At 39.9% G+C, this 25,624-nt stretch overlaps 1 protein-coding gene across 1 annotated transcript in view; it reads right to left on the bottom strand.

Moving 5' to 3' along the window:
• The window catches only part of HPSE2 (heparanase 2 (inactive)), a 541,826-nt gene that overhangs the window by 99,014 nt on the left and 417,188 nt on the right, over positions 1–25,624 (bottom strand). The window contains exon 6 of the mRNA XM_033941874.1: positions 22,661–22,708. Coding sequence (XP_033797765.1) covers positions 22,661–22,708 — 48 coding nt within the window. The remainder of the gene's footprint in view (positions 1–22,660; positions 22,709–25,624) is intronic.

The raw sequence follows: 25,624 nt of genomic DNA, 5'->3' as shown, positions 1-25,624 counted from the left end.
GTGACCCTTCAAATAACCTCCCAGCCATAAATACTGGCATCTGGCATCAGTATCTCCCAAGAGGAAATGCGGAGATGCAAGCCCAAAGCCACCAACGCAAGCTTTGATGGGCTCCCACTGACCAAGTCAATGGCATTTGGAGTGAATCCATCTGCGGGAACCAGCAAGATACCAGCGCATTCTGAAGAGGGCATAAATGAGCTTTTGCCCAAGGTACCATGTTTATGGTCGCTATCATCGACCCCAGTACCTGTAGGTAGTATCAAGCCATAGTTGTTGACATTGGCAGGAACTCTAAAATCTGGGCTCTTAACTTCAGCTTGCATGACTCCAGAAAACAAACAGCCTTCTCTTGTGTTGAAGAGGATCCCCTCCAGGGATTGGGACGGTCCCAGATGACTTTTTCAGCAGTTGATAATCCATCCCAGCTCTTGCAGGAGTTGGGCAACTTATGTCACTGCCTTGTGACCTTTAGTCTTGGACAGACCCCTGATTAGCCAAACGACCAAGTATGGGTGCAACTGAATCCCTGCCTTGCACAAGTGTTCTGCTGCTATCACCATCACCTTGGGAATGGCGCGAGGTGCTGATGCCACATTAAACGGTAGTGCTGAGAATTGAAAATGTTTTTCCAGCGCATGGAACCTGGGAACTTTCTGCATTCTGAGAATATGGGGATATGTAAGAAATCCTCCATCAAATCTAGTGAGGCTAGGAATTCCCCTAGTGCCACCGAGCAGTCTCCATTCGGAATCTGGGCACATTTAGTGCCACAATGAGACTTCAGATCCAGGATAGGTCTCCAGTTGTCTGAGTTTTTCATGGGCATGACTCTTTAGCTTGAATATCCAGAGACCATTTTCTGTTGCTTGGACTTTTCCAGAAAAGGACAAAAACCTTGGAGCTTATAGCCCTCTTGAATAATGTTAAGGACCTATTTGTCTGAACAAATCTTCACCCAGGCTTTCCTGAACTAAGAAAATCTCCTTCCTATTCAGGGTAACTCGGGCTTAGGTCTAGTGTCATTAGAGCTTCTTAAAAGTGTCTACTGAACAGGAACCTGGCATTTGAGCTTTTCTGGAACCCCCCCCCCCCCCCAAACCTCTGTATAGATCTTTGAAATGATCTCTGAGCAGAGGTGACTACTGATGATTGACAAGCCCATCTGTAACCACAAAGGAAACCACGACTTCACCCCTCCCCCTCCCCCCGGGGATATGTGGTTTACTGTCTGGTAATGACTTAAGATGATGATTTGCCACACTGGCCATGAGGTTGTTCAACTCTTTGCCAATGAGCATTTGCCCTTTGAAAGTAAGCTTGTTTTTAGGGTCATAAGCAAAGCGTATGCTTATTCTCTCTCTGCCCACAAACTGTTCTGGATTAGACAATGGGTGGAAAATTCTGCTCACTCAGAAATTGAGTCAGGGAGTTTGCATGCAAATGATTTGCACCTCCTGTCATTTGCATGCAAAAAAGGTAGTAAATCAATCGCTGTTTCAAAATCAGCCAGTAATCGGCCAACAGCGATTGAATCGTTACCTTTAGTAAATCTGGGCCAAAGTCACTGCGTTTAAAAGGAGCTTCTGGAGCTAAGCACTGAAGTTATCAAGTCTGTTTTACAAGCCCAGAAAAAAGCATCCTTTTCTGAATGTAAACATGTTAGAGACACCCTGCTGTGATGTATGTTTAAAGGATTAGTGGTTAAGATTAAGCTACTAAACAAACAGTGTCCTGGACAGCACAACCCTGAGGAAGCCAGGACATCATCAGCTGTAAGACACTGGTGCTATGCACAGGTATTGCTCATGCCTTATAGAACCAATAATATACCTGTATGCTCAAGAAAGTAGCCAGTTCACAGGATGCAGTATCAAAGCATTGAAAATTTGGCTTCCCTTGTTCTTTTGAATTAATAACCTCTGTGGCTCACACTTACCTTTCCTGGTGAAGAATAGCATTTCAAGAACTGCCAAGTCCAGGAGTGTGGGTGATTTGTTTACTATTTGTACTTTGGAAAAGGGCACTACTACCAGAGTTTTTCTTTTCTCTGTGATCTACTGATTTGACTGCATTTACTTTGAACCTGTTGCTGAATGGCATGACAAGTAAAGCTTGAGCACAATACTGACCAGCTGAAAACCCAAAATAATGACTGATTTTTGTTTTAACCTTTATTTTGGCATAAGTCTCCATTTTGTAAGTGGAATTCTGATATACTAGGCAGTGGCCTAGGTTAGATTACCTGAAGGGTCTTCCCTTTTCCAGGGGAAGCCACCCCAAAGTCCAGTGAGTTAGCGTTAAGGCCTAGACAGGGGCCTAGCATGTGATAATATGTGTGTGTAGGCCTCTTTGAGGTCTAGAGAGCACAGCCAATCATTTTGTTCTAGAAGTGGGTATAGGGTTCCCTGGGAAAGCATACAAAACTTTTCTTTGACTAAATATTTGTTGAGAGCTCGAAGGTTGAGATAAGGACAAAGACCTCCTGTCTTCTTTGGAATTAGGAAATATCTGGAGTAGAACCCCTGATTTTTCTGGGAAGGGGTTACTACTTCTATGGCATTTAGTTGAAGCAGAGTTTTGATTTCCTGAAGAAGTAGGGACATCTGTTGAGATATGAAAGATGACTCTCTTGTGAGGGTTGTTTGGAGGTATAGTGATAAAATGAAAAGAGTAACCTTCCTGAATGACTTTGAGGACCCAGGTGTCTGTGGTAACGAGCGTCCAGCATTGATGAAATAAAAAAATTCAGCCCCCGATGGATTGAGGAGGTGGCTGAGATGGGGGTATTGTAGCCATGTTCTCTAGAAGCATGTTAAAAAGACTGAGCTGGTTTTTGAGGAGCAGAAGTCTGAGGCTTCTGCAATTTCTGTGGTGGTGGTTTGGAAGAGGATGAGGTGGCTGGATAACTCCTCTTATATGCAGAGGAAGTAGGCCTCTGGTAAGATTTAGATGGCCGAGTCTAAGTCTTGGAAACTATTAAGGTGGTCCAGCTTTGGTCATGTTGGGTAAGTCTTTGGGTGGCATCCTCCACTTTGTCCCCAAAGAACTCTTCGCCAAGACAGGGAATGTTTGATAAATGATTCTGAACATTAATGTCCATGTCAGATACTTGCAGCCATGTAAGCCGTCTCATAGCATCAAATGTATCAAAAGCTGATCTGGATATAAACTTTCTGGATTGGAGGAGGCTTTGAGTAGTCTCCTGGAATTCTGGAAGTCATTCACATGGAATATATTACTCGAAATCTGCCAATTTCTTTATGAGTTGTTTGAGATAAAATGATATATAGAAATTATAACTGAGAACTCTGTTGGCTATCATAGAGTTTTGTAAGAGGCTAATAGAGTTTTGGAAGAGGCAGTGCCCAAACTTGTCTGTGGTGCGGACTTCACATCCTGGTGAAGCAATAGTATAAACCAGGAGTCTCCAAAGTCCCTCCTCGAGGGCCGAATTCAGTCAGGTTTTCGGGATTTCCCCAATGAATATGCATTGAAAGCAGTACATGCACATAGATCTCATGCATATTCATTGGGGAAATCCCAAAAACCTGACTGGATTCGGCCCTCGAGGAGGGACTTTGGAGACCCCTGTCATAAGCTCTGGTACTGGAGGATTTTTTAAGAGTAGATTCCACCAGTAATGACTGATGTGGCAATTGCGGCTTATCAAAGCTGGGACAGGATTCTATTCGGTATAAGGAGTCTATCTTCCTTGGAGCTATGGGAACAGTGAGAGGAGTCTTCCAGTTCTTAAAAAGAGCCTCCTTAAGAAGACTGTGACAAGGCAATTTGAGGAGCTCTTTAGGAGGTTCATCAAAGTCTAATGCCTCAAGGAGCTCTGTTCTGGGTTCAATGTCTGACATCAGCTTAACAGACAAACCTTTCCCCATTTGCCTGATAAATCTAGTGAAAGAAAGTTCTGGAGGAGATATTTGACTTGGTTGTGGAGGAGATGGTTCTGATGGGATGCCATACGATTCTGGAGCAGATAATGTGGGTTCAAGATCAAAATCGATGTTTTGTACAGAAAGATCGGAATTCACATCTGGAACTCCAGGAGATTCTCTATAGGAAGGAAAAGAAGGATGCTTCCTGGTCTGAGAAGTATGATGACTGAGAGTATTGAGAAGGGCTCCTTCGATGATGTTGGTACCAGTCAGATGAAGAGGAAGATGATGTTCATTGACAAGAATGTCTAGATCTTGATCTATGTCGAGATGAATGGGAATCGGTACTGTGTGATGCACACTTGGATTTAGAGCAGCGAGAATTGGTACTTTGTGATCTCAATGTCCATCAAGGCCTCAATGGAGAACTGGATTCGGTACCCTTGGGCCTTGATGCACCATGCTCAAGCTGGGCTGGTACCGAGGGAGTCGATGCAAGCACCGGTTCTGTATACAGCTTAAACAAGTCACTGAACTTCCTCTAAAAGAACTCCTTCACTTTATCCTGGAAGGCCAGCTCAACAGCCGGTACCATCGGTGCTGCAGGGTGTCGAAGGGTGGGTGACCTCATTGCGGAAGCACGTCCTATAGGAGATACAACCTGCAAATAAAATTTTGGCACCTAAGTCAAAAATCTCAATGATCAATGGTTGCACCCCAAGATGAAAAATTCAATGAGAAAAAGACACTGGAGAGAGAGGCCCAAAAGGCCAACTGAGGAAAAAAGTAATGTTTTTTTCTTCTTTTTTTTTTTTTTTAAAGAAAAAAGAACCAAAGAAAAACTCTATTAGTATTAGTATTATTATTATAGAAAAGAAAAATGAGTCGATAAGGCACAAAATACATTGGGAAGGCAATGCGATTTGGACAGAGTCCAAAACACAACTTCTTCGCTCCACACAGAATGAAAAACTGAGGAACCGCGAGCTGATGACAGGAGGGAAGGCACGGCACTCGCATATACATGGTGAGGGCAGTCTCAAAGCTTCTTAACAAATTTTAAGTGACAGCATACTTTTAGCACTGTCCGTTCCAGGCTCCGTGGATGACATCACCCACATGTGAGAATATGCCTGCTTGTCCAAGTATAAAACGCTAATGTGGCTTCATGAAAGGGGGTGTTATTTTTAAATCAGGATAAAGTGTTTAAAAAGGTTAATAAATACAGTATAAAGAGAAAATAAAATTAAGATGACATCTTTTCATTGGACTAATTTTAATACTTTTTGACCAACTGTCAGAGACCAAAACCTTCTTTCACAAGTCAGGGTGGCTTACTGTCTTGACCTGGGGAAGGAGGTGTTGGCTTCTGAGAGCTACACAACACAAAGAAGATATGGTAATTCCACAAAAGTAAGCCAAGCAATCAAGGTGAAGTGGGAACCAAGACAGGCACTCAAAAGGGACAGTTTCCAGTAAGTTGAATTGGCTCTTTATTAAGAAGATACACAAATAGAACTCAATTCACAAAATAGGACTCAACGCAAGCTGTGTAATTCTTGATTTGTAATGTACTGTATATATAATACCATCAGGTTAATGTAATACAGAATTTTTGCTCACATCAATTTAGTACTTTGCTCATGGAAAACAAGCTATGTCATAGAGAGCAAATCGAATCAAAAAATATTTTCCTTAATCAGACAGAACTAATCTGTAGTAGCTGAATGTTGCCATTGTGCCTAAGGCAGGTGGCCTTAAATGTGGATATTCAGCACCTCTGCTCATTTGGTGCTGAAATACAGGAACTATTTAAACACTAGAGCCAGCATGTTAAACAAACATTCATCCCACAATTTTCAAGTGATATTTTACTAACTTTCGTTATGTATGATATAAAAAAAATAATTAAATTCTGATCACTGGGAGGATCTGAACCTCCTTATTTTCCTCATATGCTTGTTAGTTTGTTTCTCTATATTATGTCTTTTCTTCATGATATGCTTTATATACAGTATATATATATCTTCTCTCATTAGCCATAGAAAAGGCTTGATAAATACATCCAGCTGACTTTATCTCACTTTTATGTTAAGGAACAACCTTTGCCCCTTATTATCTAACCCCTTATTTTATCTCGGTTAATTATATTAAAGATGACTTCACAATGCTTAAGAATTTCCTGATCTGCTGTGTCAGTTTCTGATACAGGGATAGTCTGCTTAGAATTATAACACCCAGAAAAGACAAGCATTAAACAAAACTAGCACATGAAAAGGAAGGGAAAACCCCCACAAAAATTTCAGCAGGAGCATTGCAGGCATGCATGTTTTTTGCCTTGTTAACATTTATTGTACGTCATCTACTAAACTCAATAAAAAAATTTTGAATTTGAACATCAGTACCAAGTGAGAAAAGGAATTTTTTTTTTTTTTTTACTGACTTCATTAATGTTAAGGACATTCGGTAAACAACACACTTTTATCTTTTTGAAAGAGCTTTCAGTTTAAGAATCACGTAAGGGGCCCTTTTCCTAAGCTGTGATAGGTAATAATATATCCTGTGATAAGTGCCAAATGTGTGTACACTAACCATGCACTAAGAATATTTTTTATTTTGGGGGGCAGAGTGTGGGCAGTCCTGTCCTAAACAGTTAGTGTAGCTACATTATCATGCGCTAAATAGTTATTGTAGGAATAGCGTGTGAGCCTCTACTGCCTACAAAATGGGTGGCAGTAAGTGTACTTGGGCTAATTTTTTTAATGGCAACATTAGAGTATGGTTTTTAGTACAAAAAATAGAAAAAGGCCATTTTACAGTTAAAAACACTAAGGGCCTTTTTACAAAACCACGCTAGCGGATGCAGCGCGGTAACGGCCCCGAAGCCCATAGAGATTTAAAGGGCTTCAGGGCTGTTGTTGCGCAGCTTTGTAAAACAGGCCCTAAGTTACATAATTTTTGTTCCTGGGTAATAAGTGTAATTTCCTAATTGCTGAAGCCTAAAAAGTACAGACAATATCTGTTATTTCTATAAAACTTGACTTTTGTGACCAGGATAATCAAAGTTAGCAATTTACCTAATTAACACCCCCCCCCCCCCTTTTACAGAATGCTAGGAATAATTAAGAAGGAAATCACAAACAGATCGGAGAAGGTTATCATGCCGCTGTACCGGGCCATGGTACGCCTTCACCTGGAATACTGCATCCAGCACTGGTCGCCGTACATGAAGAAGGACACGGTACTACTCGAAAGGGTCCAGAGAAAAGTGACTAAAATGGTAAAGGGGCTGGAGGAATTGCCGTACAGTGAGAGATTAGAGAAACTGGGCCTCTTCTCCCTCAAACAGAGGAGATTAAGAGGGGACATGATTGAAACATTCAAGGTACTGAAGGGGATAGACATAGTAGATAAAGACAGGTTGTTCACCCTCTCCAAGGTAGGGAGAACAAGAGGGCACTCTCTAAAGCTAAAAGGGGATAGATTCCGTACAAACGTAAGGAAGTTCTTCTTCACCCAGAGAGTGGTGGAAAACTGGAATGCTCTTCCGGAGGCTGTTATAGGGGAAAACACCCTCCAGGGATTCAAGAGAAGGCTAGACAAGTTCCTGTTGAACTGAAGCGTATGCAGGTAGGGCTGGTCTCAGGGCATTGGTCTTAGACCTGGAGGCCATTGCGAGAGCGGACTTCTGGGCACGATGGACCACTGCTCTGACCCAGCAGCGGTAAATTCTTATGCTCTTACAAAACCATAGCGTGGTTTATAGCGCCAGCTGTGGCGGTATTAGCTCTGATGCTTATAGAATTCTTATGAGCATCGGAGCTGTTACTGCTGCAGCTGGCGCTAAAAACCACGCTATGGTTTTGTATAAAGGGGGGGGGGGATGTGAAAATGCTGAATTTTCATCTTTTCATTCTTATAAAGTTATAAAAAGCAACATATGAATCACATGCATTTATATTGAAGTTATACAAAGAAGACCACAGAATATTTAGAAGTGACTAGTTTTTTGAGATTTGTAATTATATTATGTCACTTTCACAAATCAGCCCCCAGGTGTAGTCTCCCATCATGTTCTCATTATATTTTCCTTTGTAGTGGTGTTTGAAGTCCAGTAAATCCTGGTGAAAGCACTCACTTTGCTGTTCTAAGTATACTTCCATGTTCTCCTTGAATGTCCCAAGATGAGCATCAAGGACATAGACTTTGAGAGACTTCCTACAGCCCATTTTACTATAATTCTTCACTAGATTTTCAACCAAATCCATATAGTTTTTGGCCTTATGATTGCCCAGAAAGCCCTGAACCACTGCAACAAAGCTGGTCCTAGTTAACTTCTAGGACATGCCAGGATCTGTGGTCTGATGAAGACACCAGCTTTGACCTTTGCATCAGACAGATTAGGGAAGATGTCTTGAAGTACTTGAAGGCTGCTGACTCCTTATCTAGAGCTTTGACAAATTGTTTCATTAGACACAATTTGATGTGCAGTGGTGGCATCAGTAACTTCGAGGGGGTGGTTCCTATTTTATGGTGTTTCTCCCCACAGAAAACTTGGTCAGCTGTGGCAAGTCCTGCCTTTAGTAGTGTGCCTTTGTGTCCCTGATGTACGAGAGGCAGAGATAGCAGGGGAGCTTGGAAAAACCGCTTTGGAGACCCATTAATAATGCCACCATTATGAAGACTATAATGACCTTCCAGCCATACTCATCATACTTAAAGGCGCCTAGTAAGGCCTTGATGCTGTTGTAATCCTTGTTCAGATGCACTGAGTAAGCATGGCTTTGATGCTCCTGGATGAGCTGTCAAAGAAGACAGCTTTCGGGTTACAAGTGATTCCAATTGCCTTAAACAGACTGGTCACATTGTGGCAGAAGCAGAGCCCATATTAATGGGTGAAGAAGGTGGAAAAATGTTGGTGACTTTTCCTCTGATCTGTGATTTGCACACTTTCATCCAAGTTCCCATTGTTTGAGCCTAGATGTCATAAACTCGGCATTGGACTTGGTAAGACCAAGATCTCTAATCAAGTCATTGAGGTCTTTCTGATATGGATAGTATGGGTTTCTCTCATCAGCTTCACCACTGATATTATAAATTGGATCTACAATGTCTCCTTCACTCTCTGACTTGCTGCTTTCTTCTGAAGACAGCTGTTGTCTCTTTGGAGGAGTGGGTTTGGGAAGCTCAGGACAATGTAACACTGGAGCGATGAATAAAGGAATGTCCGGATATGTGACTGCAGATATATGCTTGCCAGTTCGACATTTGGAAAGGTCCACCATGCAGAAGTAGCTTGAGTGGTCAGTAGGTTCCCACCAAATTCTTGGGATAGCAAACTTCATGGCTCTCTTTTCCCCTCTGTATCATACTGTAGAAGAACAAAATGAAATTGTATTAATGAATTTATTTTACCTATGACTAATGTGTATGAAATTCTCACAATATATTTCATATATATTTCCAAATAACATTGAAAATTTTAAAATTTAAATATTTTTAAAAATTAAACATTCTAAGAAATTTTATAGCAGAAAATTCTGCCATCCTAGTGAGAAACAAAATTGTTTTACCTTCCAGAGTTTTTTGGCAGTGCTCGCATGTGAAGTGAGGTGCCCAAGGTTTGTCCTGATCTCCAACAGACATGCTGACATATGCCTTGTAGGTATCACACATCTTAGCATATACTTCTATGGAGTACTTTTTCCCTCTTGTTTTGATAAATTGGCCACTTACATAGTAAAATGCATCTGCTGGATGTTTGCAGCCTCTGGATGCCATCTAAAACAATGCAGATATGTTACCACTTATGCTTAAGAACATAAGAATAGCCTTACTGGGTCAGACCAATGGTCCATCAAGCCCAGTAGCCCATTCTCACGGTGGCCAATCCAGGTCACTAGTACTTGGCCAAAACCCAAAGATTAGCAATATTCCATGCCACTCCTTGGAACTGAACTGAGCTGGTGGGCTTAAGATCTCTATAGTTATATTGTACTACAATTTATATTGATAGAACCTTCTAGACAGTTCTTGAAGTTACCCTAAGGGGCCATTTTACTAAAGCCTATGGCCAAACTTAGTGCAGCAGGCGCCTACCAATGATTTTGGAACACAGCAATTCAGAAATTACCACGGGTCAAACAAGTGTGGCTCATAGACTTGTCTGCTGAGAGGCAGGTTTCTGCCCATACGCACTATGGTACCAGCGTGTCTGAAAAGCCCTTACTCCCTGCCTTTTTGCAGATGGTAAAGGCTCCTGTACTAACCCAATGGTAAGAAGTGCCACGCATCTTTACTGCAGTGTGCCAGTGCATTGTGGGTATGCATGCCTACAACATGTCCCTTCCTCTGCCTGCAGCTGTGGTAAGCTTTGCTGCCTGAATTGCTACCCGGTACATTTTTTTTTTTAACTGTAGCAGGAAGTGCGGTGCGCATGGGGTATTGTTTGCCACACAGCAGTACCTTACCATACCTTAGTAAAAGGACCTCTAAGTTTTCTTAGCTAGGAATCAACCTGGAAAGTTCTGCAAAAAAGGTAAATTTCAAAATATCAATGTCCTGGTCACAAAAACAAAGTTTGAGGGAAATGATAGTCATTTTCTATACTTTTGTGGTATAGGCAATTAAGAAACAACACACTACCCAGGAACAAAAAAAATTTGTTATATACTGTGGGTTTGGTACATGGGACCCCTTAATTACCAAGGAAACCTTTCTAGACATGAGGCTCTGTTTACACTGTAAACTTTACAGCATTAGTACTATTACAGCATTTAATGAGTGTTAAAATAGTGTTAGCACATGTTTAAAGCAGTAACATAGTTTAATAGCTTCAGTTTTGCTATTATGGAGGGAGGAGGAATACAGTGCAATCATTTAAGTGTCATGACTGTGTACAAATGATCAGAATACCAATGTTTGTGTGCATACAGTATGTTCACATATACGTGCATAAATACCAGTATTCCGACTATATGTTGTTCTATAAAACATTCAGTCCAAGAAAGGCAAGGTAGACGTCTATTCAACCAATGAGAAAATCTTTATTCATAAATGTAGTCCCAACTAGGATCCAAGTTTCTGCGTAATCAAGACGCCTTCATCAGAGGACACTCATATAGGGCTCACTAAATGCGCTGAGGAGCTGGTGTGCATGCTATGGCAACTGTTTATTTCAAACTCTATTGGTATATACAACCTTATTACCAACCGAGGGACCCGACACGGTCCGTGTTTCGGACAACAAACCTTCCTCAGGGGTCCGTGGTAGATAAGGTTTTGCAACAAACAGCATTAAAGGAAAAAACAAGTGCCCGAACAAGTGTAGTGCTGTTTTTTCCTTTAATGCTGTTTGTTGCAAAACCTTATCTACCACGGACCCCTGAGGAAGGTTTGTTGTCCGAAACACGGACCATGTCAGGTCCCTTGGTTGGTAATAAGGTTGTATATACCATTAGAGTTTGAAATAAACAGTGCCTTCATCTTGTATATAGTCTGCAGTTGTTTTTGGTTTTCGCTTGGTTTTGCTGCAGTTTCTGTTGGATTTTTCTCTTGTTTGTGGTGCATGCTATGGCTGACACCACTCCACGCAATGAAAGTGCCAGTATTCCGACTATAAAACACTACCTAAATGCAATGGTGCATAATTTGAAGGCAGTAGAACTCTGGAAGGAGCAACAGAGTGCACATTTAGACACAAAAATTATACAATACTATAATTTACGTGTTTAAGACTCTATGGCTGAAATATAGACATGTGTATACCTGCTTATGCTATCATTCTAAAAAGGAACAAGAGTGCCTACTTTACTTTTTTAGAATATGTTCCAGATAGGTGCCCTTTAGTCACTTAAATAAAAGTACCTTTTAGAGAATTGCCCTTGTAGAAATCTATTCTATAAAGCAATTTATGTGTCGACTTTCCTTTTCAGCATACCAGTGTCTACCAGTAGGTGCAAGTGTTTACAGCAGCCGTTAAACTGGATTCTAAAATGGATTGGGAGCCACTGAAGCTTTCTCAACAGAGGAAAGACAAGATCGTACTTTCTCTTCCCAAAGATGAGTTTAGCTGCCGTATTCTGTATTAACTGAAGTCTTCTTAAACTTTGATACCTAGATATACAAAATTACAATAATACAACTGGGCAGGTGCAATAGACTGTAGCAACACTGAAAAATTATCAAACTTCCCTTAACTAATGTAGATTAAAAAGACACAAGTAACCAAATAATTTATCTGTTCATGAAATGTGAGTGACGAGTTTAGGACAATACCCATCACTCTGGAAAAAAATCTATCTGTAACGAAATACCTATTTTTAGTGTGACAGAGACAGGGAGATTTTCCAATTTTGGCCCAACCCAAAGTAATGTAGTTTTGGCAGCGTTCAGTTTCATTTGAATGGAGAGTGCCCACATTTGAAGTTTAGAAATGCAACAGTCTATACTTGAGACTAAGGGCTCCTTTTACTAAGCTGCAACAGCGTTTTTAACACACGCAGGATTTTAGTGCGTGCTAAACCCACGCTACGCGGCTAGAACTAACACCAGCTCAATGCTGGCATTAAGGTCTAGTGTGCGTGGCAATTCAGTGTGCGCTAAGCTTGTGCTAAAACCGCTATCGCAGCTTAGTAAAAGGAGCCCTACGTTTGTTAAGATTGGGATCAATTTCCAGTCCAATGAGGATATCGTCTGCGTAGGTAAATATAGTCTCTACAGATGTGAGACAAAAGTTTTTCAATGAGGTCATATAAATATTAAACAGTATCAGTGACAAGGGGGAACCCTGTGGTACTCCACATTTCGGTTTCCATGAAGAGTATGTCACACCCTCCTGCCATTGCCCAACCCCCTAACAACTCCTCCCATGCCCCTGATGACCTCCACCCCTCCACGGCAGGGAGGCGGGGGGGGGGGGAGGTTAGAGTTGGGGATGGTAGGAGAGAGTGGGCATCTCTCCAGCTGCAAGAGGTGGGTGTCCAGAGGTTGAAGAGAGTGGGTATCTATCTTGCTGCCAGGTTTGGGTGTCCTGAGGTTTTGCAAGTGTAATGGTAGAGTGGGGAACTCTCCTGTCACGATCAGCGATTTAAAAAAATTTTTTTTTAATGCAGGTGTATTCTGCTCATGTGCTGATTGCTACCACCAGCGACTCATCTCAAGTAAATTTAGCGAGCCTAGGTGAACATTCACAAAGTTCATTTGCACGCTGGGTCTTTTTGAGAATAACTCGCCTTTATGAAATAGTCACAATAGCAACCTCGGTAGCAGCCAGTCGTATTTTACCGTGAAGTATTGAGAACCTTCCCCAATTCCTAACCAGCAGACTTTGTCTGCAGATAGTTTGGAATTAACAAATTTCCTAGAGAGATCTGTTACAGAGGCCCTATTCTCAAAAATCACAAAACTAGTATTAATGAACTTTCTAATTACCGTCCGATTGCTAACATACCATTTATAGCGAAACTGACAGAAAAATTGATTTTTAACCAACTCTCTGATTTCATTGAAAATACAAATGTACTACATCCCAATCAAACAGGATTTAGAAAATTCCACAATACAGAATACTCTTTAATAGGTTTAACCTCAAACATTCAATACTACCTAGACCACCATAAATCAGTCATCTTGTTCTCATTAGACATCTCTGCCGCCTTTGATACCATCGATCATGATCTGCTCTTAAAAAGGCTCGAAGAAATAGGAATAAACGAGAGAGTTCTCGCCTGGTTCACTTCTTATCTGGACAACCGAACTTCTTTTGTCAGATTCAATAATGAAGATTCTACCTCTTATTCTACATCATTTGGAATACCTCAGGGTTCCATTTTGTCACCTCTACTACATTTTTCTTTCACCACTATTAGGAATCTGTCAGTCCATAGGCTTCATTCCATTTTCATACGCAGACGACATTCAACTCATTCACCCCTTTGACCCAGAAAATGAAATTGAAATTACATCTATCAACCTGAAACTGGAACAAATCCAAAATTGGCTTAACTCAAACAAATTGGCACTAAATATCAATAAGACTAAAACAATGCTATTCAACTGGAAAAATGACATAACACTATCAAAACCGTTCTCCCTTAATAATATTCCGCTTAATCTGGTATCCTCGGTCAAAATTCTAGGCGTAGTATTAGATGATAACTTAATTTACCACGAACACATTTCACTTGTTGTCAAAAACTGTTTCTTTAAATTATGTCAGATTCGTTCAATCGCAAAATTTCTTAGTTATACTTCAATAAAAATACTTATTCACTCTTTAATAATAATATCAAAAATTGACTACTGCAACGCTCTGCTTATTAATATCACGCAGAAAGAAAAAAGAAGACTGCAGTTAATACAGAACACGGCCATAAAATTAATATATAATGCGAAAAAATACGACCATGTTTCCCCATTACTAAAAGATGCTCACTGGCTACCAATCAGCCATAGGATAACGTTTTTTGTTTTTTTTTAAATCTTTATTTTCATTTTATAGTATTGACATAATATTAGTCAAAACAAGAAAATAATACAAGTCAGTTCAAAGATTAAAATGAGACAATAGGTAATAATGAACATTTACAATTGAAATAGAGGAATCAAGGCAAAATTTTTCCCTTTCTCATACGGCATAACATTAAACACAAAATAAATTTTTACTGGTTTGTATCGTTAGACCTCAATCCATGGGGGAGAAAGCTTTAAAATTGCTGAAATCTTAATCAAATAGTACAAAGAAAAATGAAAATGGTAGCGGGAGAGAACATAACCAAAAACCTTATACTTGAGCAGGTTGAGACTGAACTTCTCTCAAGAATTTAAGTTTGCTCTTTAGCAGAAATAAATTTTGTCAACTGCTGAGGTTCAAAGAAAATAAATCTGTTCCCTTGATAGGTCATTACACATTTACAGGGGAATCTGAGTACAAACGTCGCACCTAACTGCAGAACCCTAGGTCTCAAAATAAGAAATTGTTTTCTTCTCTTTTGGGTCATTCGTGACACGTCTGGATACATTCTCACTATTTTAGTCATAAATGGAACATCTTTAAACTTGAAAAACAATTTAAGCATCCATTCCCTGTCAGCATCTATAGCAAATTGTACAAGTAGCGTATCAGTTGCCGGTATCTCTTCACCTGACCTCTCCAGGAAATTTGTCAAATCCAAACTATCAGCAGACAAATTCTGCTGGTTTGGTTTTTGAACAGATGCTCTGATTGGTAAATAATAAATTTTAGTGAGAGGCGGATAGGAGGTTTCGGAAACTTTCAAAACTTCTTTCAAATATTTTTCAAATGTATCCTGCGCTGAAATAAGTGGTAATTTTGGGAAGTTAATAATCCGAAGATTACTTCTTCTAGTCATATTTTCCAACATTTCCACCTTAAAGTTAAGGTTTCCACTGTCTTTTACCCAGACCGAAGCCTGGGACTCCACTGTTTTTAATCTAGTTTCATGTCCATCCACTTTATTTTCAACGCTGGATATCCTATTTTTCATTTCCAAATTTTCAGACACAACAGAGGTATAACGTGTAGTAAGTTGCTGCATTTGAGTTCCCAAAGAGATTTGCAAACTAGATATTGCTTCCCAAATTGTCTCTATATTGAAAACCTTGGGCCTCTGCATTGGTGTCAGTTCAGCACCCAGAACCTCTGGTGAAAAAGTACCTGGAACTTCAGCAGGTGATGAAGTTAATGTCAGGAAATCCTGAGGAAGTTTCTGTCCCAGCTCCTCCGAATGCACAGATAATAGTGGCTTCACTCCTCCTCCTACTGAGCCAACTTCCGAACTCAGCATGCCTGGAGAGCAAACACCCTGGTGCATTTCCTCCACCGTCAACTGGCCAAACGCCCCCGAGCAACTCGGAGGACTTGGAGGACTTTGATCTTCAGTCAATCGGACAAACGCCCCCAGGCGACTCGGAGGACTCCGCTCTTCCGGGGTCAGAGATGTTGCCTCGAGGGAGAGCTGCGACGCTTCAGCCAGCGTGTCTCTCCCAGCCGAGAAAGCCTCCGGCTGTGTTGGCGTCCCTCGCTGAAGGAAGGCGTCCATCGGGCCCATTGCTGCTGGTAAGGATTCGTCAGGGAAAATCCGAAGCTTGGATTTTCGTTTCACCATTTCTCCACTTTAGAAAAAGAAACAGCAGTCAGGGAACATCCGTGGCGTCTAGCTCCAGACTCCCGCAGCCATCTTCCTTAGGCCACTCCAGGATAACGTTTAAAATAATGCTTCTAATTTTTAAAACTTTAGCAACTAATGAACCTCAATTTATTTCTAGATCACTAATCTATCTATCTATCTATATATATATAAAATCGGAGGTATGTATGTGTGTATGTATGTGTGTGTGTATGTGCCGCGATCAGGCAAAAACCGATCAGGCTTGACCGATTTGAACGAAACTTGGTATGCAGATCCCTCACTACCTGGGGTGATATGTTCTGGGGGTCTCGTGGCCCACCTGCACACATGGGCGGAGCTACAAACAGAAAATCAGGTTTCACCCATTCATGTCAATGGAAAAAATGTAAAAAGCTGCCATTCTCACAGTAATTCAAAAACGGCTTGACCGATTTGAACGAAACTTAGTATGCAGATCCCTCACTACCTGAGGTGATATGTTCTGGGGGTCTCGCGGCCCACCTGCACATATGGGCGGAGCTACAAACAGAAAATCAGATTTCACCCATTCATGTCAATGGAAAAAATGTAAAAAGCTGCCATTCTCACAGTAATTCCAACTATAAAACACTTTCTATGACACTATAACCACTAGGGACATCGTTTCTATTCTACCACGGACACCATACATATAGAGTTTGTATGTTCTAACTGTGTTTGTAACTGTTTCCTTCATGCACCCCAGTTCATAATGTTATTACATTACATGAGTACTCACATATGCTGAACTAGGAACACAGGTTCCATTCTGAACCGGGAAAAAACTGCATGGAGTTTCTTTTCAACCTGAGTTTCCACATATTGAGTTGTTTAAATCAATACTGAAACTTTTGGATGCCACTTATTCCAACAGATCTTCCTTTTCAGTTTAAGAGATTGTAAATTCCAGTGAGACTTGCATTCTCTATCACAATCAACAAATCACAGGGACAGACTATTACATACTGTGGAGTGGATTTAAGATCCCCCTGTTTTTCCCATAGACAACTCTATGTTGCTTGCTCAAGTGTGGGTTCACCCAAGAATTTATATGTTCTTGCTCCTGGAGGTGAAACTAAAAATGTTGTTTATAATCAAGTTTTGTGTTAGTTGTATTGTATTCATTTTGTCAAATATTTCACATTATAATTTGAATATTGTACTTTTTATAAAGCTGTAAAAAAATAATTTCATTCACCAATATAAAGTATCTTTATTTCAATCCATTTACTGTGTTATTGCTATAATTAAATACCCGTGCAACGCCGGGGCATCAGCTAGTCCCTTATAAAACCCAACGCTCACTTCGATCTTCCGATCAAAATCTACTTTCCATACCCTCCTTGAAAATTATAGGGACTAGGAGAGCAGACATGTTCACAGTAATGGGACCACAATGGTGGAACGCGCTTCCTCAGTATATTAGAATTGAACGCGATATCGTAACATTTAAAAAACTTTTAAAAACCTATCTATTCAATGATGCTTTTAACACTTGAATTCTATTTGTTTTAGGGACTCTTCTTAAACTGTGCTTTGGATTTTACCCCTTACCTTTTGTGTTTACCTTTTTTTTTACCGAACCCAAGATTGTAACTTTTTAATTCCTTTCCTCCCATCTCAAGTATGTACTTTACGTAATTTTATGGATAAATATGTTAGTTTCTTTGTTTCTTTTACCTGGAATATGTACATCGCCTAGCAATTTTAATAGGCGATCCATCAAATGTTTAATAAACTTGAACTTGAAACTTGGTAAAATTCACCACAGATTCTGACAGAGATTGGTTGCTTAAATTGTTTTTTAAGCATAAAGATATTTTGTTCATGACATATAAAATTAGAATACATCCAGATATATCATGAACAACCCAGAAAAGAAGACAGTTTCTGCTTTTGAGGCCTCAGGTTACACAGTGGGGAGCTACTTTTGTTCCTTAGACATCTGTGCAAATGTATAGTCACTCTCCAGGGGATGAAATATGTTTTCTTAGAACCACAACAGTTATCTACGCATAGTTTCATTTCTGGAAAAAGCGTTGTAACCACAAGTAATCTACAAGAACCATCTTCTTTCATTTTTTTTTAATTCTTTATTTATGATTTTTAACATTTGACAATCTTATCAGTCAAATAAAAGAAAAAAATACAACGCCAACAGAAATATTCACAGCAAGCACTATAATATCTTATAACCTGCACAAGATAACAGGAAAATAATGCAACACAAAGTATTGTTAGTCCACAATAAATGGAGGTGGAGCTGAATTTAGACGGAAAAGTTAACAGGTAATGTTAAAAAGAAAAAAAAAAAAAAGATGGGACTAGACTGTCCCTGAATCTAGCCTTACTGAGCTCTAATTTGGAAGTAACAGATTCATGTGATAGTTACACTTTGCCCTTTGGCTGAAATAAATTTTGATAACTGCTGAGGCTCAAAGAAAACATACCGATTCTCTTTATAGACCAAAACACACTTACAGGGATATCTCAAAACAAATGTTGCCCCTAACTGCACAGCCATAAGAACATACGAATTGCTGCTGCTGGGTCACACCAGTGGTCCATCGTGCCCAGCAATCCGCTCATGCAGCGACCCTTGGTCAAAGACCAGCGCCCTAACTGAGACTAGCTCTACCTGCGTACGTTCTGGTTCAGCAGGAACTTGTCTAACTTTGTCTTGAATCCCTGGAGGGTGTTTTCCCCAATAACAGACTCCGGAAGAGCGTTCCAGTTTTCTACCACTCTCTGGGTGAAGAAGAACTTCCTTATGTTCGTACAGAATCTATCCCCTTTCAATTTTAGAGAGTGCCTTCTCGTTCTTACTAACTTGAAGAGGGTGAACAACCTGTCTTTATCTACTAAGCCTGAGGTCTCAAAATAAGAAAGTGTTTCCTTCTGTGTGGAATGAGATACGTCTGGATACATTTTTAATATTTGTCATAAAGGGAAAATCTTTTAACACCGGGATCTGGATAGTCCCTGCTGCCATCCATACATACCCACTCTTCCACCTATCTAACCAACTAATAAAACAACACACAGTAATATGGAACATAGCCACAGCTCTTTATTAATCCACAATATTAAATACATTAACTTTGCATATATTAACATCATTAACACATTGACCTCAATTGAACAACATCAGCAAGCTCCTCCCGAGCTACCCAATGTAAACATCAACATTTGCCCCCAACCCCGCCACAAAAAGCAAGAGTCTGAGGGGTGGCATGACCTCATGCCCCTTTAACCCAGGTCATCTGACCCCAAGGCACGGCTCCCAGCCTGTCCACTGCTCATTGCCGGATGAGACCCGCCCTCCCGAGCTACGAGGTCACCCACACAAGGGCGGGCGGGTGTGAGAAAAACCACCCTGTAGGACTCTAAAACTCAAGTCCTCCGAGGTCCCCGATTTATAAATTCTCCCACACCGTCACTCAACCCACTGGCCCAATCCTTTTCACGCCTTTTGGCGCGAACCACTCTCTCCCAATTTCCTCCCTAAATCTCCTCCTGCAACTTTCTCTCCCCACCCAGCTTGCCTCGTGGGCAACACAAGGCCTCCCAGCCCCGTGTTATAATAAGCCCTTCGAGACAAGCTCTCTGGCTACTCTATACTTAAAATAGAGTTTAAGCATCCAATCCCTATCTAAATCTAAAGCAAATTGTACTAGCAAGGTAGATGTACTCTGAACTTCAGTATCTGACCTCTCAAGGAAATTAGATAAATCCAAACTATCAGCAGATAGATTCTGCTGATTAGAATTTTGAGATTAAATTCTCCTGGGTAGGTAATACATTTTTGAGAGAGGTGGGTATGAAGTCTCTGGTACTTTCAAAATTTCTTTTAAATACCTTTTAAACATATCATGTGCTGTTATAGAAAAATCTTTGGGGAAATTTATAATCCATAGATTACATTTCCTTGGTAACATTCTCCAGCATTTCTAACTTGAAATGTAAATTCCCACTGTCTTGAACCCAAGTTAAAGCCTGTGTTTCAACAAATTTTAATCTGGTCTCATGATCTTCCACCTTATTTTCCAGACATGATACTTTATTCTTTATGTCCAAATTCTCTGAAAGTACCGCTGTATAGCGCAAGGAAAGTTGCTGTATTTGAGCTCCCAAAGAGAGTTGCATAGTAGATATTGCCTCCCATATTGAAAACCTTAGGCCTTGGCAGAGGTAAAACCTCGTTTCGAGCACCCACTGTAGGAATCAAAGTACCTGTATTTACAGCAGTCAGCGAGAGAACGTCCCGGGCTGGATCAATCTCCAACAACCCCTCTATCGCTTTGGGGGTGAATCGGTGGACTGCGCTCCTCCAAAGATAAAGTGGCGCCCTCAAAAGAAGGATTACATGCCTTAGCATTCATGTCTCTCCGAGCTGAGGATCCCTCTGGTTCCCGTGTTTGGGCTCCTTGCTCCACGAAGGCATCCATTGGTCCGTTCAATAAACCGGGCTCCTCCGGGAAAAACCCGGGGCTTAGATTTTCTTTTTACCATGAGTTAAATATAGGAAAGAGTTTCAGCAGTAAACCCAATGGCATCTCCGCGGAGACTTCAAGCCACCATTTTAGGTAAGCTCCTCCTCAGAACCATCTTCTTAATTTGTTCATTGTTTAATTGCTGGATCACCTCAAGCACTATCTTATTCCCTGACCTTTTTCTTATAATTAACTTATTTCTGCTTTATTCACAGCTCCCCCTCCCAGATATTGTGGACTAACATTAATAATGCATTGTTGATATTTTCCTTTTGAGTATATACAAATAGCATGTTTTCTTTTTCTTAATACATTGTTAATTTCTTAGTGACTTATTTTGTCATGTAATACTAAGACATTTGCATAAATTAAAAAAATGAAAACTTGTAACAAAGGAACTATGCATTTTCTTATTACCTACAAGTGTTAATATTCTCAAAACTCTGACCATGTTCATTGGATCCTAGCTTTGAAAACAATTTATCTGGGCAAAACAGTGTGTAATTAATTATATCTTATTAAAAATAGAACATCAGAATAAAATGATAACATGCTGGGAGATTTTCAAGAATGAAACATAAAGCTGTTTACAAATTTTACTTGTGGGGTGTCTGGACTATGTAGCCAGGCTAAGCCAATGACCTTAAGGAATATATGTAATTATCAAACTCGTGCTCTCCTGTACAGATTATGTTTCTCATTTGTAGAGATTCTAAATAGCAGGAATCAGCCCACTTTCTTTATTGTTGTTTATTATATTTTGTGATTTCCATGCTTAGCAACTTCAAAGAAGATGAAATACTAGATTTTTCAAAACGAAATGGTTGAATTTGTATGCTTAAAATCTGTAGTGCTGTTTTAACGGCAGAGAGTGGTATAATCAAAATTCAAGATAACTTGATTTAAAGTGACATCAGAAAACACATTTTACATGTTATGGTAAATGAAAGAAGTAAAGTACTCCACACCTGCTTTCCCTCTACATTCCAACAGAAAATCTCTTTTTTTTCATTCAGCATTCTGCAATGAAAAAACACCTCCTTGTTCATAAAATGAAAGGAATCTATAAGTCATTTAAGAACATATGAGTAAGAATTGTCATACTGGGACAGACCGAAGATCCATCAAGTCCAGTATCCTGTTTCCAACAGTGGCCAACCCATGTCCCAAGTAGTAAAACAGATTTCATGCTGCTTATTTTAGGAATAAGCACTGAATTTCCCCAAGCCATCTCAATAAAGGCCTATGGACTTCTCTTTTAGGAAATTATCCAAACCTTTTTTAAACCCTGCTAAACTAACTGATTTCACCACATTCTCTGTCAACAAATTCCAGAATTTAATTACACATTTTGTGAAGAAATATGTTCTCCAGTTTGTTTTAAATCTACTACTTAGTAGCTTCATCGCATCCCCCTAGTCCTAGTATTTTTGGAAAGAGTAAACAAGCGACTCACAACTTACCCTTTCCACTCCACTCAGTATTTTATAGACCTCTATCATATTACCCCTGAGCTATCTCTTCAAGCTGAAAAGCTCTAGCCACTTTAGCCTTTCCTCATAGGGAAGTCAGTCCATCCCTTTTATAATTTTTGTCTCTGTACCTTTTTTTTATTTCTGCTGTATCTTTTTTGAGATACAGTACCAGAATTGCACACACTATTCGACCATGAAATATAGCGATACAAGGGCATTATAACATTTTCATTTTTGTTTTCCATTCTTATCCTGATAATTCCTGACATTCTATTTGCTTTCTTAGCTGCCGCCGCACATTGAGCTGAGGGTTTCAATGTATCCTCAATGATGAAACCTAGATCCTTTTCCTGGGAAGTGACTCCTAACGTGGAAACTTGCATCACATAACTATAGTTCAGGTTCTTCTTTCCCACATGCGTCACTTTGTACTTGCTCACATTAAACATCATCTGCCATTTGATTGCCCAGGCTCACAAAGTCCTCTTGCAATTTTATCACAATCCTTTTGCAATTTAACAACTTTGAACAACTTTATGCCAACAACAAATTTAATTATCTCACTAGTTATTCCCATCTCTAGATCATTGATAAATATGTTAGACAGCGGGGGTTCAAAGGAAAATACTTACTGTTGCCAGGTAATAGCATCCACTGTGTTGCCAGCCACTTTCATGAACCTGCAGCAGAAAAACAAGAGAAAGTCATGTGATTCCTATCCCTGGACAGACCAAAATCTAGGATCTCTAGGAATTCTGAGCTACATTTCAAAGCAAAGGAGATAGATCCTTTGCTTTACAAATATATACTGTATATATTTATATCTCTATCACGCACATATACGCATTCTATTCATTTATATTTATTTTTCTACCCTTCCTAGTTACATTAAGGAGCACATTTTCAAAACAAAAAAAGTCCCCCAAACAGCACAAAGCGGAAAATGGACATTTTCTTCACAAAAATGTCCAAATCGCTATTTTTGAAACTAATTTGTAAGATGTTTTTCTATGCAGTTTGTCTAAATCTCAAGGGGGCATGTTGGAGGCATGTTTTGGGTGGGACTAGGTCAGATTTATGATTTGAAAGGTTTTTTTTTTTTTTTTTTTTGGGGGGGGGGGGGGGGTTTCCGCAATAATGGAACATTGTAGAAAGATCCTGGCTAAACTTGTTTCATTAACGACTTAAGTGCCAAGAAGGTACCCAACGATGACATTTTTCTGTTTCTAAAATGACCATGGTTGGCACATGATTTTTGGATGTTTCATATTTGGGCATCATATCAAAAATGGCCCTTTATATCAGATAACAGTAAAAATTAAAAGCAGCAGCATATAACACAATTAGAAAGGCATTTATAATGAATTTGTATATGTGCATGAAATGTTTAAAAAAATTACCTCACACATATGAGGGGGTGCTGAAAAGTTCTCAGCCCAGCCGAGACGAGAATGAAGTTCAGTCAATGATCTGAAACAATGTCAAAGAATTTTGTTTCTGCAAATTAGCACTTAACGAAATAAGATAACACTCTTTTCAACTGCAGTGGCAAAATAATGCTCAGGATTTAGGAAGTTGGTTGATTGGGCTGTGAAGTTTTCAGCACTCCCTCGGACAAGTACAAGAGATAATAAGAATGCAATTATTTGTATGCAACTCCTGTGTAACATAGTAACACAGTAAATGTGAGCAGATAAAGTCCTGCACCGTCTATCCAGTTTGCCCAACAAGGTGACAAGAACCCTGGCTGCCACTCTGTTCAAGTCCTAGTCACCCATGTAGGTGTGTTCAAGGATAGAATTTGGGCAGACCATAGGTGGACTCATAATTTACTCACATTCTTTATAAAGTAAACACAATCACAAATATTGTATATGCATACATTTACACCAGTTCCTGAGATGGTGAAAATGTATACAGTGTTATTATAACCTTGAATTCTGCAGTCTTTGTCAGACAATTTTATTTATATATTCTTATTTTAATTATAGCCCCAAGAACTGTCTTCCATACATTTTTAAATTGTATATGATCCATAAACATATAATTATTTCCCTGAGAGCCAACTGCAGGGAAATTTCAAGATAAAAATAGTACCTAACACAAGTGCCTTAGGCTTCATGGTCAGAAAAGCTTTCCTGCATATTTGAGTCGGACATGCTATATAAGGAATAATCTGTACTCTTGCTATTCAATTGTATAAACTACACAGGCACTTATATAACTGAGTGCATGCAGTTACATGTGCCTTATGCATGTACCATCTCCGAAGAGTATGATTAGTGATTCTCTGCTTAGAATATATAATCAATTTAAAAGATTATATTTAAACACTCTAAGCTTCCAAAGCAATTCTTATTACTTTACGAGTCTTTGAGCCTCAGTCCCACCACTCTACCGCCTCAAAATGCTCTCATTGCGGTGAGCTTTACGTGGTCATTTCCTCACTGGCTCATTTCTATTTAGTTTTTGCTTATTGCTTTTCCCCGTTAGTTTTAAAGTGCTTGTGCGTTTTGCTATTGCTACTCCTTATTTATTTCATTTCTTCATTAAGAAAATGCATTGGTGCTACAGCATGTAACTGAAAGGCGAATATACACATGGGTGGAGCATAGTACATGAAAAAAAAAACCCCATACATAGGACAGACATAGGAAGGCTCCTAGATATGTGCACAGCTTACAGAATACTGTAAGTCACCTGTATTGTATGTCACACTGGTGCGCCCTCCCCTGGAGTACTGCGTCCAGCACTGGTCGCCGTACATGAAGAAGGACACGGTATTACTCGAAAGGGTCCAGAGAAAAGCGACTAAGATGGTTAAGGGGCTGGAGGAGTTGCCGTACAGTGAAAGATTAGAGAAACTTGACCTTTTCTCCCTCGAACAGAGGAGATTGAGAGGGGACATGATTGAAACATTCAAGGTACTGAATGGAATAAACTTAGTAGATAAGGACAGGTTGTTCACCCTCTCCAAGGTAGGGAGAACGAGAGGGCACTCTCTAAAGTTTAAAGGGGATAGATTCTGTACAAACATAAGGAAGTTCTTCACCCAGAGAGTGGTAGAAAACTGGAACGCTCTTCCGGAGGCTGTCATAGGGGAAAACACCCTGCAGGGATTCAAGACAAAGTTAGACAAGTTCCTGCTGAACTGGAACGTACGCAGGTAGGGCTAGTCTCAGTTAGGGTGCTGGTCTTTGACCAGAGAGCCACCGCGTGAGTGGACTGCTGGGCACAATGGACCACTGGTCTGACCCAGCAGTGGCAATTCTTATGTTCACTTACTGTATGTATGCCTACTTATGACTGCCATTGATCTGATTTAATTGGGTGAGCCTACATTTATTAGGTATTGATTTTATTTTATTTTATTAGATATTTATATACCACCTATCAAAGTTACAGTCGGGTACTCTAGCATTTTCCAATCAGGTCTTGGTAGGTTCACAATCTATCTAATGTACCTGGGCAATGGAGGATTGAGTGACTTGTCCAGTGTTAATGCAATTTATACAAGTATTCTATAATGGAATTTGGTACCAAGATGCCATATAAAATAGGAGCTCCTAATGCATCTTACATTGCACTGGGGCATC

Source organism: Geotrypetes seraphini, chromosome 4 (genome assembly GCF_902459505.1).
Source record: "Geotrypetes seraphini chromosome 4, aGeoSer1.1, whole genome shotgun sequence".
In the NCBI taxonomy this organism is placed as follows: domain Eukaryota; kingdom Metazoa; phylum Chordata; class Amphibia; order Gymnophiona; family Dermophiidae; genus Geotrypetes; species Geotrypetes seraphini.
The sequence above is the reverse complement of the archived record's forward strand: the minus strand, read 5'-3'. Positions and strand labels throughout refer to the sequence as shown.